This window comes from Tasmannia lanceolata, unplaced genomic scaffold (genome assembly GCF_043159265.1).
Source record: "Tasmannia lanceolata isolate RefF3 unplaced genomic scaffold, GAP_Taslan_0.1 ptg000007l, whole genome shotgun sequence".
NCBI classification, from domain to species: Eukaryota; Viridiplantae; Streptophyta; class Magnoliopsida; order Canellales; family Winteraceae; genus Tasmannia; species Tasmannia lanceolata.
Window position 1 is genome coordinate 14201512 of NW_027518684.1, and position 12166 is coordinate 14213677.

General features: G+C 36.6%; 1 protein-coding gene across 2 annotated transcripts; it reads right to left on the reverse strand.

Annotated features, from left to right (window-relative positions):
• Positions 1-16: 16 nt before the first annotated feature.
• Positions 17-11379, reverse strand: LOC143882016 (Leucine-rich repeat protein kinase family protein). Of its 2 annotated transcripts, XM_077385393.1 has the most exons (4): positions 9939-11379; positions 3510-4136; positions 2475-3341; positions 17-974 (listed from the first exon to the last, which is right to left on the reverse strand). In XM_077385393.1, the coding sequence occupies exons 1-4, from the start codon at positions 10837-10839 to the stop codon at positions 385-387; spliced, it is 2985 nt and encodes a 994-aa protein (XP_077241508.1). In that variant the 5' UTR covers positions 10840-11379; the 3' UTR covers positions 17-384. The 2 variants fall into 2 exon arrangements, with proteins under 2 accessions (XP_077241508.1, XP_077241507.1); XM_077385392.1 differs by having other exon boundaries at positions 2475-4136.
• Between the last annotated feature and the right edge of the window lie 787 nt (positions 11380-12166).

The following is a 12166-nucleotide window of genomic DNA, read 5'->3' on the forward strand; positions in this document are numbered from 1 at the left end:
GAAACTAAACAACAAATCCATCAAGAAAATTTATTTCTTCTCTTGATTATTACAAGAAATTTCCTAAACATCATTATCAAGAATCAGTTATAAAAGGTTAGACCAACTCAAGAAAAACCCAATAACCAGCTAAAGAGAGAAAAAACAAAACAAAATCAGATGAACTCATCCAGGATTTCTGCTTTTCAAATACTTACAATTGACAAGACTAATTCCTGAATGCTTCCACAGAGTTTGTTGACGAAGAGAAGTTCAATCTGGTCAAGATAAAAGGAACATAAAGAAGAGACAAATGATGTTAGTCTCAGAGATAGTTAGTAATTGCAACCCACCTTCAAAGAATTCTTGAATAGTCAGCAGGTGATGTACAGAGCCGGAGGTCGGTCATAATACTATGGATGAGAGATCCTCAAAAATCGTTCTGATATCGGGTCTCTCGGATGCGGGAAGAATGCATCTTAGAGACACGTGTAGCATGTCTTGCAGTCCTTTAGGAGGTCCTTCGACACTGTCAACTCCGGGAATCAACCTGTCAAAGCACTCAATGGAACGATTCTCACTTGCCAGTAACCTCACCCAGTCTGTGAGATCAACCACACCAGTGTTCCCGGAGACTATCTCACCTGCACTCTTTCCTGTCAAGAGTTCCAGCAAAATCACACCAAATGCATATATGTCGCTCTTTAATGACGGGCATGGTTTACTTGTGCTTGTAAATTCTGGGGGTCGGTAACCTAGAGCCCCCGCATTGAGAACCTGTTCTGCTGTGCCGGCAGGATTCATTATCCGGTGAAGACTGTAATCAGTTAGGAATGCATTCAGATCAGAGGCTTCTAACAGAATGTTTGTTGATTTTAGGTTGCCATGAGGAATAGCTCTTTCGGTATGAAGGAATCTTAGAGACCGAGCAACATCTATTGCAACTTTAAGCCGTTGATTTGGAGATAAGGGTGGGAATTTCCTTGGCTCGGTATCTGCAGAGAAATATAGAAAGTTCAATTGCATCAAATGCTGATGTCTCCTCATGAAACTTCAGTCACAAAGCACTGAGAGAAACAGATGATGTCATTATTTCGATATTGTTTTTTGGCACAAGTTAATGCTACAGTGGATTAGCATCGACTTGGATTCATCACATAAGATTTAGAATGAATTCAGAATCTTAAAAAAAAAAAAATAGAAGGGAAAAAATAAAGATAGTTAAAACCAACTATATTGAAAATCTGTATGGTGTTACATTATAGAAAGGTGGTTTTCTGTCTAATAATTACATTTATAGAAAAATATTTGCACGTTAGCCTACGTCATGCTTGCTGAAGTGTATAAGGGGTTAGAGGATTCTGGAGAGTAGTTTTGTATTTTTCTGTTATTTATCTTGGATTTCCTAGGTTGTGAGATGTTTGTGTATGCCACTCTTCATCAACTCAGTTCGATATGCAACTTTTTCGAGAAGAATGCAAGATTTACAGATTTTCTTCAGTCTCGTATCGAAGAAAATCTGAAAATCTGTAGTCTGTGAGAACACTCTTCAGCAGTCTGTGAGATCAACCATAATTCCATATTCCATTAAAAAAAGAAAGAGTGTTCTAACTTGATTTTCTCAAAGAAAATATAATAAATAAATAAATAACCATTTAAAAAAAGAAAAGACAATAAATAAAAATGCCGTTTTCAGTCTCCCATTCAGATAAAAGGGTAATTTGTTATTTTAGAACCCTAAATAACCCGATCGACTACTCAAGAAAATCAACTCGATACTCATAAAACTTAAGAAGTTGATGAAAACCATTATTAAGTACTCGAACCACACAATCGTTTCAAGTAAATTCAGACTCAGGGCACTCATCGAGTCCAAGACAAGTTTCGAGTTTATCGAACCCTGGTTTTGGAAAGAACTTTATTTTTATTCAGTCAAATATTCATTTTTGGATAGTGTCCACATTTTTTCTATAAACTCATCAAGACAAATTTCAGACCAGAATAAAGTTCTAGCTGACCAAGGAAGAAAAAGGAAGAGCCAATTAAGGTGGAAATTGATTTCTATGATGATATGGTCACTGCTTAGGAATTAGGATATGTTGTGACTGCAATATATTTTTACAGCGGTATTAGTCTACATGCACTTATAGATTGCCACTGGCTGAAAACCACTCTATCTTGGTAAATGAATTGCCTTATCATAAAGCTACATAATGTGCGTTTCCATGATTTCTTCATTGCCGAGCATCAGCTTACAGGAACATCGTCATGTGAGTGTTGGAAATATTCTACAGAGCATAATGGGTATCACGAGAGCATAAGATTTCCAACCAGAACAAGAAAAGCATTTGGATCACTTGAACTATATCGGAAATAAAATGTCAATCAAAAGAGTAATATAAACTAAATGGACAAAGACAGCCAATATCCTAACTAAATTCTATGATAAAAAAAAACCTGAAATGAATAGAGTACAAAGCAGGTGCAAATCTTACCATAAAGATGGAGTGCTAAACATTCCGCGTTGATATAATCAGATATGATCAGCTTCTCATGTTCCTTTGGGCCCCAATAATAGCCCCTCAAAGAAACTATGTTTGGATGCCTGATATTCCCAAGCTTTTTTGCTTCCCTAGCAAATTCCTTCTTACCTTTCACAATGCCTTCCCTCAGCCACTTCACAGTTAATACACGTCCACTGTCAAGTGTAGCTTTATAGGAGGTCCCGTGACAACTTCGACCAAGAACTTCCGCAGGGGCACGAGAAAGTTCCTCGGCAGTGAATACAAATGAACTGTCAAAGAAATGGAGATCCCCGGCTAATCTATCTGGAGAACAGACCGTGAGTGCATCAGAGTGCTCGGACAAATGAGGACCGCTAGAAAGGGGTGAAGAAGAGAAGAGAGATACCGGAGAAGACTTTATTATATTCATGGGCATGGAACTGCCACTAGCGGGGGATTTTACAGATGTCCCACTTTTGGTCGTCGATTCCACCAATGAAATGTCTCCGTGCTCAGGCACAGACCTAACTCCTGATGAGAGTAAGTAATCTTGAGAAAAGCTAAAAGAAGGAGAAGGGTCTACGCTTTTTTGAAGTCCAAAATGATGAGGGAGAGGTGGCGGCCCCTGATTGGTATCTTTCCCTCTAACATTTCTGGTAGAACTTTGTCTTCTTCTATGTTCTTGGGTGTGTGTCCTGTAATAAATCAGTACGAAGAAGAGAGTTACCAGAACAGCGCCACCAACAAAACCTGCAATTAGTGCAGCTCTGATTGCGGGTTTCATACCCTGTTTCCTTCTCGACATAATGTAGGGACCATTTTTGGGGGAACCAGATGGGAAAATCAGCAAGGAATTTCCTGGATGAAATGAAGAATCAGGGAACCTCCTAAGATTTTCAGGCACAATGCCAGAGAGGTCATTATAGGAGACATTGAAATCTTTAAGAACAGCTGGCAGGTTATCAGGGATGATACCTTCTAAATGGTTTTTAGATAGGTCAAGATATACCAAATTGTAGAGCTTACCAATTTCTTTTGGTATTTGTCCTGAAATATTATTGTTTTCAATGTTGAGCAACTTTAGTTGATCCATGGTACCAATTTCTGCGGGCAAGGAACCACTTAATAAATTATTTGAAAGATCAAGAGATACCAGGCTCATATTTTGGGGAGAAGGCAAAGGAACTTCTGAAGACGCCGAGATTGCTGTCTGAGAGTTCAGAAGTGGGATGGGCCCAGTAAAACTGTTGCCTGAAAGATTTAATTCGGTCAATCTTAATGATGTAAACAAGCTTGGAGGGAGAAATCCATTTAGCTGGTTGAGGCTAAGGTCAATAGAACTTAGTTCTGGGTATGTCCCGATTACAAGTGGGAGAACGCCCTGTAAAGAGTTGTTCGATATTTCGAGAGAGGTCAACCTTAAGAACTGAGAAGTTTCATTTGGCAAAGTTCCTGTCAATGAGTTTGAACTTAGATGAATAGCTTCCACATAATTTCCCCAACTCTGAAGCACGGACAAGTTCCCTGAAAGCATATTATTACTCAAATCCACGAAGGCGCAGTGCCCTACCTTTGCAGGCAAGGAACCTGACAGTTTATTCGAGGAAAGATTCAGTGTTTGCAGAGTCATAGAGGTGATGCTTCCAATAGGACCTGCATTAAGGAGAACAAATGATAAAAAATGTATTGGGAAAATACCTCGCCAGTTTTGGGGCTCGCCCCTTTTTTCTAACACAATTTCGACTACTTCAAAAAAAATGTATTGGGAAAATACCCATTTGAAAATAGTACAGAAAAGTAATAAAGCATGGCCTTAAGTACTTCCAGATTCTGAAGGAACTATGCGAGAAGGTTGTGATGCACATGCACAAAGTAATGATAATATAATCCATAAATAGGAAAGCTACATACGTAAAACATTTAGTCCTCCAAGAGAGAGCACAAATGAAAGTGCTTAAAGTGACCTCTATGAGAAGAAAAGCCAACATGCTTTAGAGTATCTAGAGAGATTTAAAACCCCATTGTAAACACCATTGGGGCATCAAACTCTCATGTGCAATGTATCAATGTAAGTCCACAATCCCATCTAATATACCTGTTATCCTTCATGGGTAGCTTTTTTTTTCTTCAAAGAGCTCACAAGTCATGGGACAGTTTGGCAACCCTCAATCACCAAATAACACAGAGGGAATCTCCCCCAACAAGATCAGCCAATTGATCTGATCATAAAGGTAGCACAATTTCCATATTCCGCCTAGGTTATGTTACACATGGATATATTTCTATCAGCAACTTAACCACAATCATTTATATATTCAATTACCCTACTGTCTAAGTTTGATGTGAAGTCTTTCCTTGATACATAGTTTTTTGGTGTGAAAACAGAATGGATAAAAATAATCCTAGGGAAATACATAAATTATGGAGAAATATGCCTTCTACAGAATTGATGCAAGCACTGGAAATCCACTAAAATTAGAAAACTTTCTAGAGAACAAAACAAATACACAAACAACCAATAAATATTCACAAACAAGCTAGAGAGGGATAAAACGGCAATAGATTTCATTAACACAAGAACAAATTAAGGAAAACTATAAAAACAAAAACTCATCACTATTCATTAACTTGAAAAGTACAACAAAACTTCACACACACACACACATGTCCAAAACACCATAAAACCTAGTTTAATCCTAATCATTGGTATAAGATCACTTTTAGACGATCCTTTATTTTTTTTAAATGGTAATTTTAGACGATCCTAAAATCAAAATAGAAAACATGCTAAATATTTCTGCCACATAAACCAAAAAAAAAATTACTTCTAAAGCTGTTGAACTTCTAAACTTAAACTGGCTACTAGATAAACACTATTCACATTTTTATCACAGAGCCTACCAAAACCTACTGAAATTTTACATAAATATTAAATAAAAATCACAAATAATCTGCAAATCATATACCATTCAAAAATAATTCTGCATAATCATAATGACCAAGCTTGCCAAACCCATTATTGACATTGGCATGATGCTTTCATTCCTCTTCAGCCTGCTTTTAGATCTCGATCAACCCTCCTTTTCTTGAACCATCTTTTCTAAATTATGGATTTATTCATGAACTTAGCTTACACAAGTTTCCCCTATATTGGAGAAAACTTGCCCTCAAATTTGCAACTTCAAGTATCAACATCTTATGTCGGTCAAACTCTGGCAAGTTTTTCGAAAACTATGGACCTTGATTGCATACTTCCTCCATGTTTCATGATAATCAACCAATCTTCGAAAAGTTTAAGTAACAATGTTGCTAATCACTCAAGGTTGCATCAACCATGCATAAATAGGAAGCTAACAATGTTGAATTTTCCTTCAAGCTTTACTCTGTCACTCAATTGTAAAAATTCAATTCTCCTCCTTGCTTTCCAAATATAGGAGATATCTCCTATTATTCTAGAAAAATGGCTGCAATTGTTTCAGTTTGATTTACCAAAGAATAGTTTTGAGATTGCATCAAACTCCTCTAATCGTGAAAAATCAAAATTCATGAAAGACATGTAATTTCCTTTCTTGAATCCCATTTCTTCAAAAATCATACTCGATTTGGAACAATTTACATTTCAAGAGAACTATTTTCAAAGGTAGCACTTGAAACTTCGTTTAGATTCATTTTCCCATTCTCATTCATTACTCCCACATTTTCTTGTTCATCACTATCATGCATGCAACCACCTTTGATTTCTCAGAGCTGATCTTCATGTTCTCCATTGTTCTCTAAGAGCAATTCTTCATGTTTTTGAGAAAGGACACTGTAAGCTTGTCAATCGACATGGATTGAATATCATCATTATTATCAAATATACGTTCAATTCTCGATTCTTTACTTTCTTTCACTATGGTTTGCAAATTATGAAGACTAGAACTCTCCTCCTTATAAAGAGTAAAGTCTAAAATCTTCCTTCATTGGAATATTCAAATGAAAAAAATAATAAAAATAAATCTTCCTTCATTGGCAAAAGCTTAATTATCTCCATCATAGATAATATGTATTTCTTGTTTCCCTATAAGCCACATCCATATTATATAAAGATGATCTCCCGGGCATTATTTGATGTGCATCCAGCAGAACCATATCATACCACACTTCCTCTTTATACTTGAGTCTAATAGAAAACGAAACTAAGCAACGAGTAGCATCAACTACTTGCCTCCCTCCACGAATCATTCTATCCAGTACAGCTGATGATGCTTTTCTTCTTTAAATTGTACTTTGTCTAACATCTCTCTTGAGTGATGTTGTCATTAGATCCTCTATCGATAATGAGGTTACATAATTTTCCTCCAAGTTATAACTTGTTAGATTGTTGCCATGCCTCTTAATTGATGATCTTTGGAGGTGATGATGATGTCTTTTGAATCAACACATACTCATCCACTTTGATATTTGGTAAGAGAATCATCTCATCTACGATTCTCGTTTAGAGGAACTTCTACAAACAATTTATCATGGAATTTGATTATCCCTACCTCTCACAAATCATCAAACAATTTTGAATCAAAATTGCTCTGACACTAATTTGATGCGAGAAATTTCCTACAAATCTACCAAAAGTAGAAAACTTGCTAGAGAATTTGACAATCACACAAACAGCGAATGGATCTTCACAACCAAGTTGGAGATAGAGTGCACATGTGCGTGTATGCCCAAAATACCTTAAAGCCTTAGTTTAATAACCATTGGTACACAATCAATTTCAGACCTTAGATCAAAGCCAAATTTCTATTTTAGAACATCCTAAAATAAAATAGAAACTGTGTTGCGTGTTGAAAAAAACCCAAAAAATAAACTCAAAACTATAGAACTTATAAAATTAGACTCTTTCTGGATAAGATGACACATAGAGCCGACCAATACCTACTGAAACTTTACATAAAAGTTTAAAAAAAACAATTAAATATCTCCATGAATCACAATGAGTGATCTTTCCAATTTTTGGCAAATAGAGCCCTATAGTGCCCATTGTTGGCATTAGCGGTGATGTGTCTATTTCCCTCTAGCCTGCTTTTGGATCTCAAGCAACCATCTTCTTCTCTCGAACCATCTTCTTTAATTTTAAGCTTCTTCACAAACTTTTCTTGCATCAAGAATCCCCACTCGCCATGTGATATAGAGTGACCGACAATGGCTTCAACCATTTTCTTCCAATCGGGCTGGTCCGCACATTCCCCCTTACCTTGGTGGTGTCGATCACTATGCTCACCGAACACCATCGTCCCTGTTCAGTCTCCTCGCCGCCGCCACCACCACCATCTCCTGTTATAGCCATTCTCCAGCATTGTGTACCACCTTGTCACCACCACCGCTCGCCTCCATCATCACCGATGATCACCTCATTTGTTTCCCAATATTAGGTACTAGCTTATAACATCTGACACCTTTAATTAACTTGGATTAGGAAGAAGACGAAGAGTAAGAGATCTCCCAACTCTTAACAGAGGCTTCCTAGGAGTTTTCTTTGTAGAGCTAAGACATTTGAAGGTTGTAGGAACAATTATCACAGTAGGTCACCATTATCTTCAGAATATCGATTTGTTTTTTAACTCAGGGATGATGGTATTAGAGAGGAATCTGGCACAGAAACTAAGCACATAAAAAGAGAATTACAGAGAAGGATATGGGAGATTCTGGGTTAACATATTTTGGAGTCTGATTATTAATAGAGTTTTAACTGATTATTAATAGAGTTTTGACGAGAGGAACACTTTCCCTCTTTCATCTTCGATTCAAAGTACATCTAAAATTTTATACAGGAGATTCTGGGTAAACAAACTTAGAAAGGATGGGGTTTGAGCTCTGGATATGGGAGAAAGGGAAACAAAGTGATTTTTATTCTTTCCATCCGTTATTCCTTACATTAAAACGGTATATTTTGTTTGCAGTTTTGAGTTTAGTGATCCTCTGAACTATGGGGTTTTAGCTACAGAATGGATGAATTAGGATTAGAAAGGGAGAGAATTTTTTTCTCCCTCCTGATTTTCATGCAGCAGCTTCACGAAAACAAAGGTTTTGATCTCTAAAAAAGAGATTTCTAAAATATGGGTCTGCACAAGCATGAATTCTAATATGTGATTTAATTTTTAGATATCAGTAGAGATCTGGGCTTTGATCTATGATTTGAGTTTTGCGTGAGCAGAATGAAACAAGAGCACTCTCTCACGTCCCACAATCACATGCTACTACGGCCAGCCACTTTCCATCTTTCGCTTCATGCCTTTCAAGTTTGCTCTAGTCATGTATCCCCTACATGAAAACCCAAGTTGGAGAGAAGATCTCTCACACGCTAAGGACAAAGGAGGTAGGTGTAATTCCAGAAGAATACGAGGTGGTTTTGCCATTTTGTGAAAATGCAGAAAAAGAAGCTAAAATATAGCCAGATAATTGTCCATGTGCTAGTTTTGCTTCCATATTCGGTTCCCAACTCGATTTCAATATCATTTCTATTTTTACTATTATGGCAGCAATGACAAATCTAAACCAAGATATTACACTGATATGCTAATAATGCACCTATGACTCAAATAGTTAAAATCTGTTGCACAGTTTTAATCTTTATAGGGTACATACTATAGAAGCTTCCAGACAGGAGTTCATCGAACAACAAAAAATGTGTATTCTTCATAGGTTGATTGAAATCGTGACTATTTAGTTGTGACAAAAGGCACCTTTTAATTGAAATACATGATCAACCCAACTACAACATATATTGTACTGATACAAATTTTATGACAAGTAAGCCATTTAATGGAAGTCCTCATTAGAAACATAATTACTATCACTTTGAAATAATTTATGTGACACAAATGTCATCAAGGTTTCTGATGGCCTTCATATGGAGCCATAGTTGAAATTTTTTAGCTCGGATGATAGGTCAGTAGTCCAAAATTATGTTTAACAAAGATGAAGCATAATCCTGGACAGCCAAGAGTAGACAGAGCTAACTTCTAATGTTAGATGTCACAGTTCCACAATCATTTACCAGTATATAGATTAGATACCAATTGTTTTTTTTCAACGCAACAATGGCAGAGACATGACTCGTGATTCATTGCCAGCTTGGACTTCATCCGCCTTTATGGATCAAAGGAGGCCCTACTAGAGTCATCAGTTAATGCAGTCAAACCTGATGAGATTCCACAACTTCCAGAAGGTCTCAATGTTTTTCCATGGACTGGCTAGGCATGGGCTGGTGGTCAGTGTTTCAGTGATGAAGATGTGTATCTAGATATCACTGTGATACAATTTAATTTTTCTTATATAGGAGGCAAGGACAAATGCATTCCAGTTTTATTCTTCCTCTTAATGAATTCGTATAGGATGTATAACAAAGAGGAAACAGCAATCAAAATTCCCAATAAATACATATATTACAGAAAATAAAACGGTCAAATCAGTTACCTTCAAGCTGGTTGCAACTAAGATCAAGTTCACTCAAGACCATTGAACTTTCTTGTAAGAGAGCTACAGGTAGAGACCCTGAGAACTGATTACTACCAAGCCGCAGTATCTCAAGAGAAACTATAAAATTAAAGGAAGGGATCTGGCCTGTAAGCTGGTTATTACTGGCATCAAACACCACCAAATTGTCAAATAAAGGCATACTGCTAGCAAAGAGCTCTCCAACCAACACATTGTGGCTGATATTTAAATATTGAACAGAGGGAACAAAGGTAGAATTGTTAAAGCCCAAATCAAGTGATTCAGAAAACCCGTTACAGCTGATATCTACATAGACCAGAATTTGCAATTGCAAAAGAATACCCCCAATATCACCAGAAAAACCATTAGATCGCAAATCAAAATACTTCAACTGTTGAAGCTTGGCCAAATCAGGCGGAACCGGCCCACTGAAATTATTCAAAGACAGGTTCAGATGAACTAAATTCGTCAAATTCGTCAACTCAACAGGTATTGATCCATGAAAGGAGTTGCACGAAACATCCAAGATTTCAAGAGATCCAATTGAGCCTACATCTGGCGAAAGAATTCCTGTTAAACGATTGTTTGAGACTGATAAATTGCGCAGCATTTTCAGCTCACTAAGAGCAGAGAAGTTGACACTTCCTTCCAAACCCAAATCTTGCAATGTGATTGACGTCACATGATCACCGCTACACTCAATCCCATACCAGTTGTATGGACACTGATCAGAATTCAATGAAGTGCCATTCCAGGAACCAAAAACCTGTCCCGAAGCATCTTTCTCAATTCCTTTCTTGAACTCCAGTAGAGCATCTAAATCAGTTTGTCCTATGACAAATTCTACCCACAAAATAAGCACCAAACAAGAGAACTGCATTCCCTCGAAAACCTAAAAGAATAGAATGAAAAAGGGAAAAAAAACAAGCAGAGAAGGGATGCTAACTAAACCTAATTTACAAAAAATCTATGAATTCTGATGGCTCGAACGAGAAATGAAACAGCATGAAGTATCTGAAACTGGGACAAACCCAGATGCAAGAAGAAGTCCACAGCTGGAAAAATCCCAAATGCAATTAAACCCTAGCCCTGCTAAAAAAACAAGTAAAACAACGAAAAACAAGAAATAGCAGAAAAAGCTTTACTAAAACCAATTCGAAGAAAGCTTAAAAAACAGAAAAATATGAAACCATGGACGTAAAAATGATGAATTCGCCTACATTTAAAACAAAACCAGATGCAATCAATCGCCAAACCCAATTGAAAACAAGAAAATAAGGAAAGTAAAAAAGAAAAAGAAGAAGAAGAAAGAAAACAAAACAGAAAAAGCAGAAAACTAAAATACAATGAAATTCTCAGAAAATTCACAATGGGGAAGGCGAATTTAATTAAAAATGGGAAAACCCTACATCCATAAACCTAAATAAAAACCAGAAAAAAAAAAAAAAAAAAAACAGAACAGCCAAAAAAGCTAACAGTCTAATTTTCAAAAACAAAAAGCAGGATTTCAACTAAATTAGAATAAACTTGGAAGCAATGAAACCCTAATCCTTATCAAGAACAAGAAGAAAACAAAGAGAATGGAATCAAGGACAAGAACAAGATTAGAAGAGCTAACCACAACCAAATTCCCAGAAAATCAAAAACCAAGATAACAAAATCAAAACATCAAACACATGAATGCATGTCAAATGGGAAATTGACTCAATACAAATGTATTACTGGATGCCCAAAAAAAAAAAATTCCTTTAGAGGAAAAAAAAATCCTTCAGAGGTAAGGACAACTCAGATGAATCTAAGGAATGTAATGATGAAAGAGAATTAAAGAGAGATACTAAAATTAGGGCTGAGAATGCAGATAAATTGCAGAGACTTAAATGAAAGAACACTTACAGAGATCCTATGAAAAATGCTCTCTCTCTCTCTCTCTCTCTCTCTCTACACATCTGTGCAGAGGGAAGTACGGTTGGCTTTTAAGTAATTCTGTGGAGAAAATGTCAACGTCTTTAGATAAATAGTATAGTGGTCTTCAGACTACCAAATTTAGTAGTCTCCAGGTCTTCATTTTTCATGTGACAATCTCAGAAATGAAATAGTTACTGGGGCCCACTCACTTTCAATAAACTGACAACCCTTAATCGGAATGATCCATCGGTTCTCTTTCATCCAACTGCTAGGGTTTATTTGGTCTTTAGATTCATGGACAG

Excerpts from the sequence above, each read along its gene's own strand:
- LOC143882016 (XM_077385392.1), bottom strand. The coding sequence starts at position 10,839 with ATGCAGTTCTCTTGTTTGGTGCTTATTTTGTGGGTAGAATTTGTCATA. Across the intron at positions 4,137-9,938 it reads TAGTTGCAACCAGCTTGAAG|GTCCTATTGGAAGCATCACC; the intron begins GTAACTGATTTG and ends TCCTTAATGCAG. Across the intron at positions 975-2,474 it reads TTTAGCACTCCATCTTTATG|ATACCGAGCCAAGGAAATTC; the intron begins GTAAGATTTGCA and ends ATTTCTCTGCAG.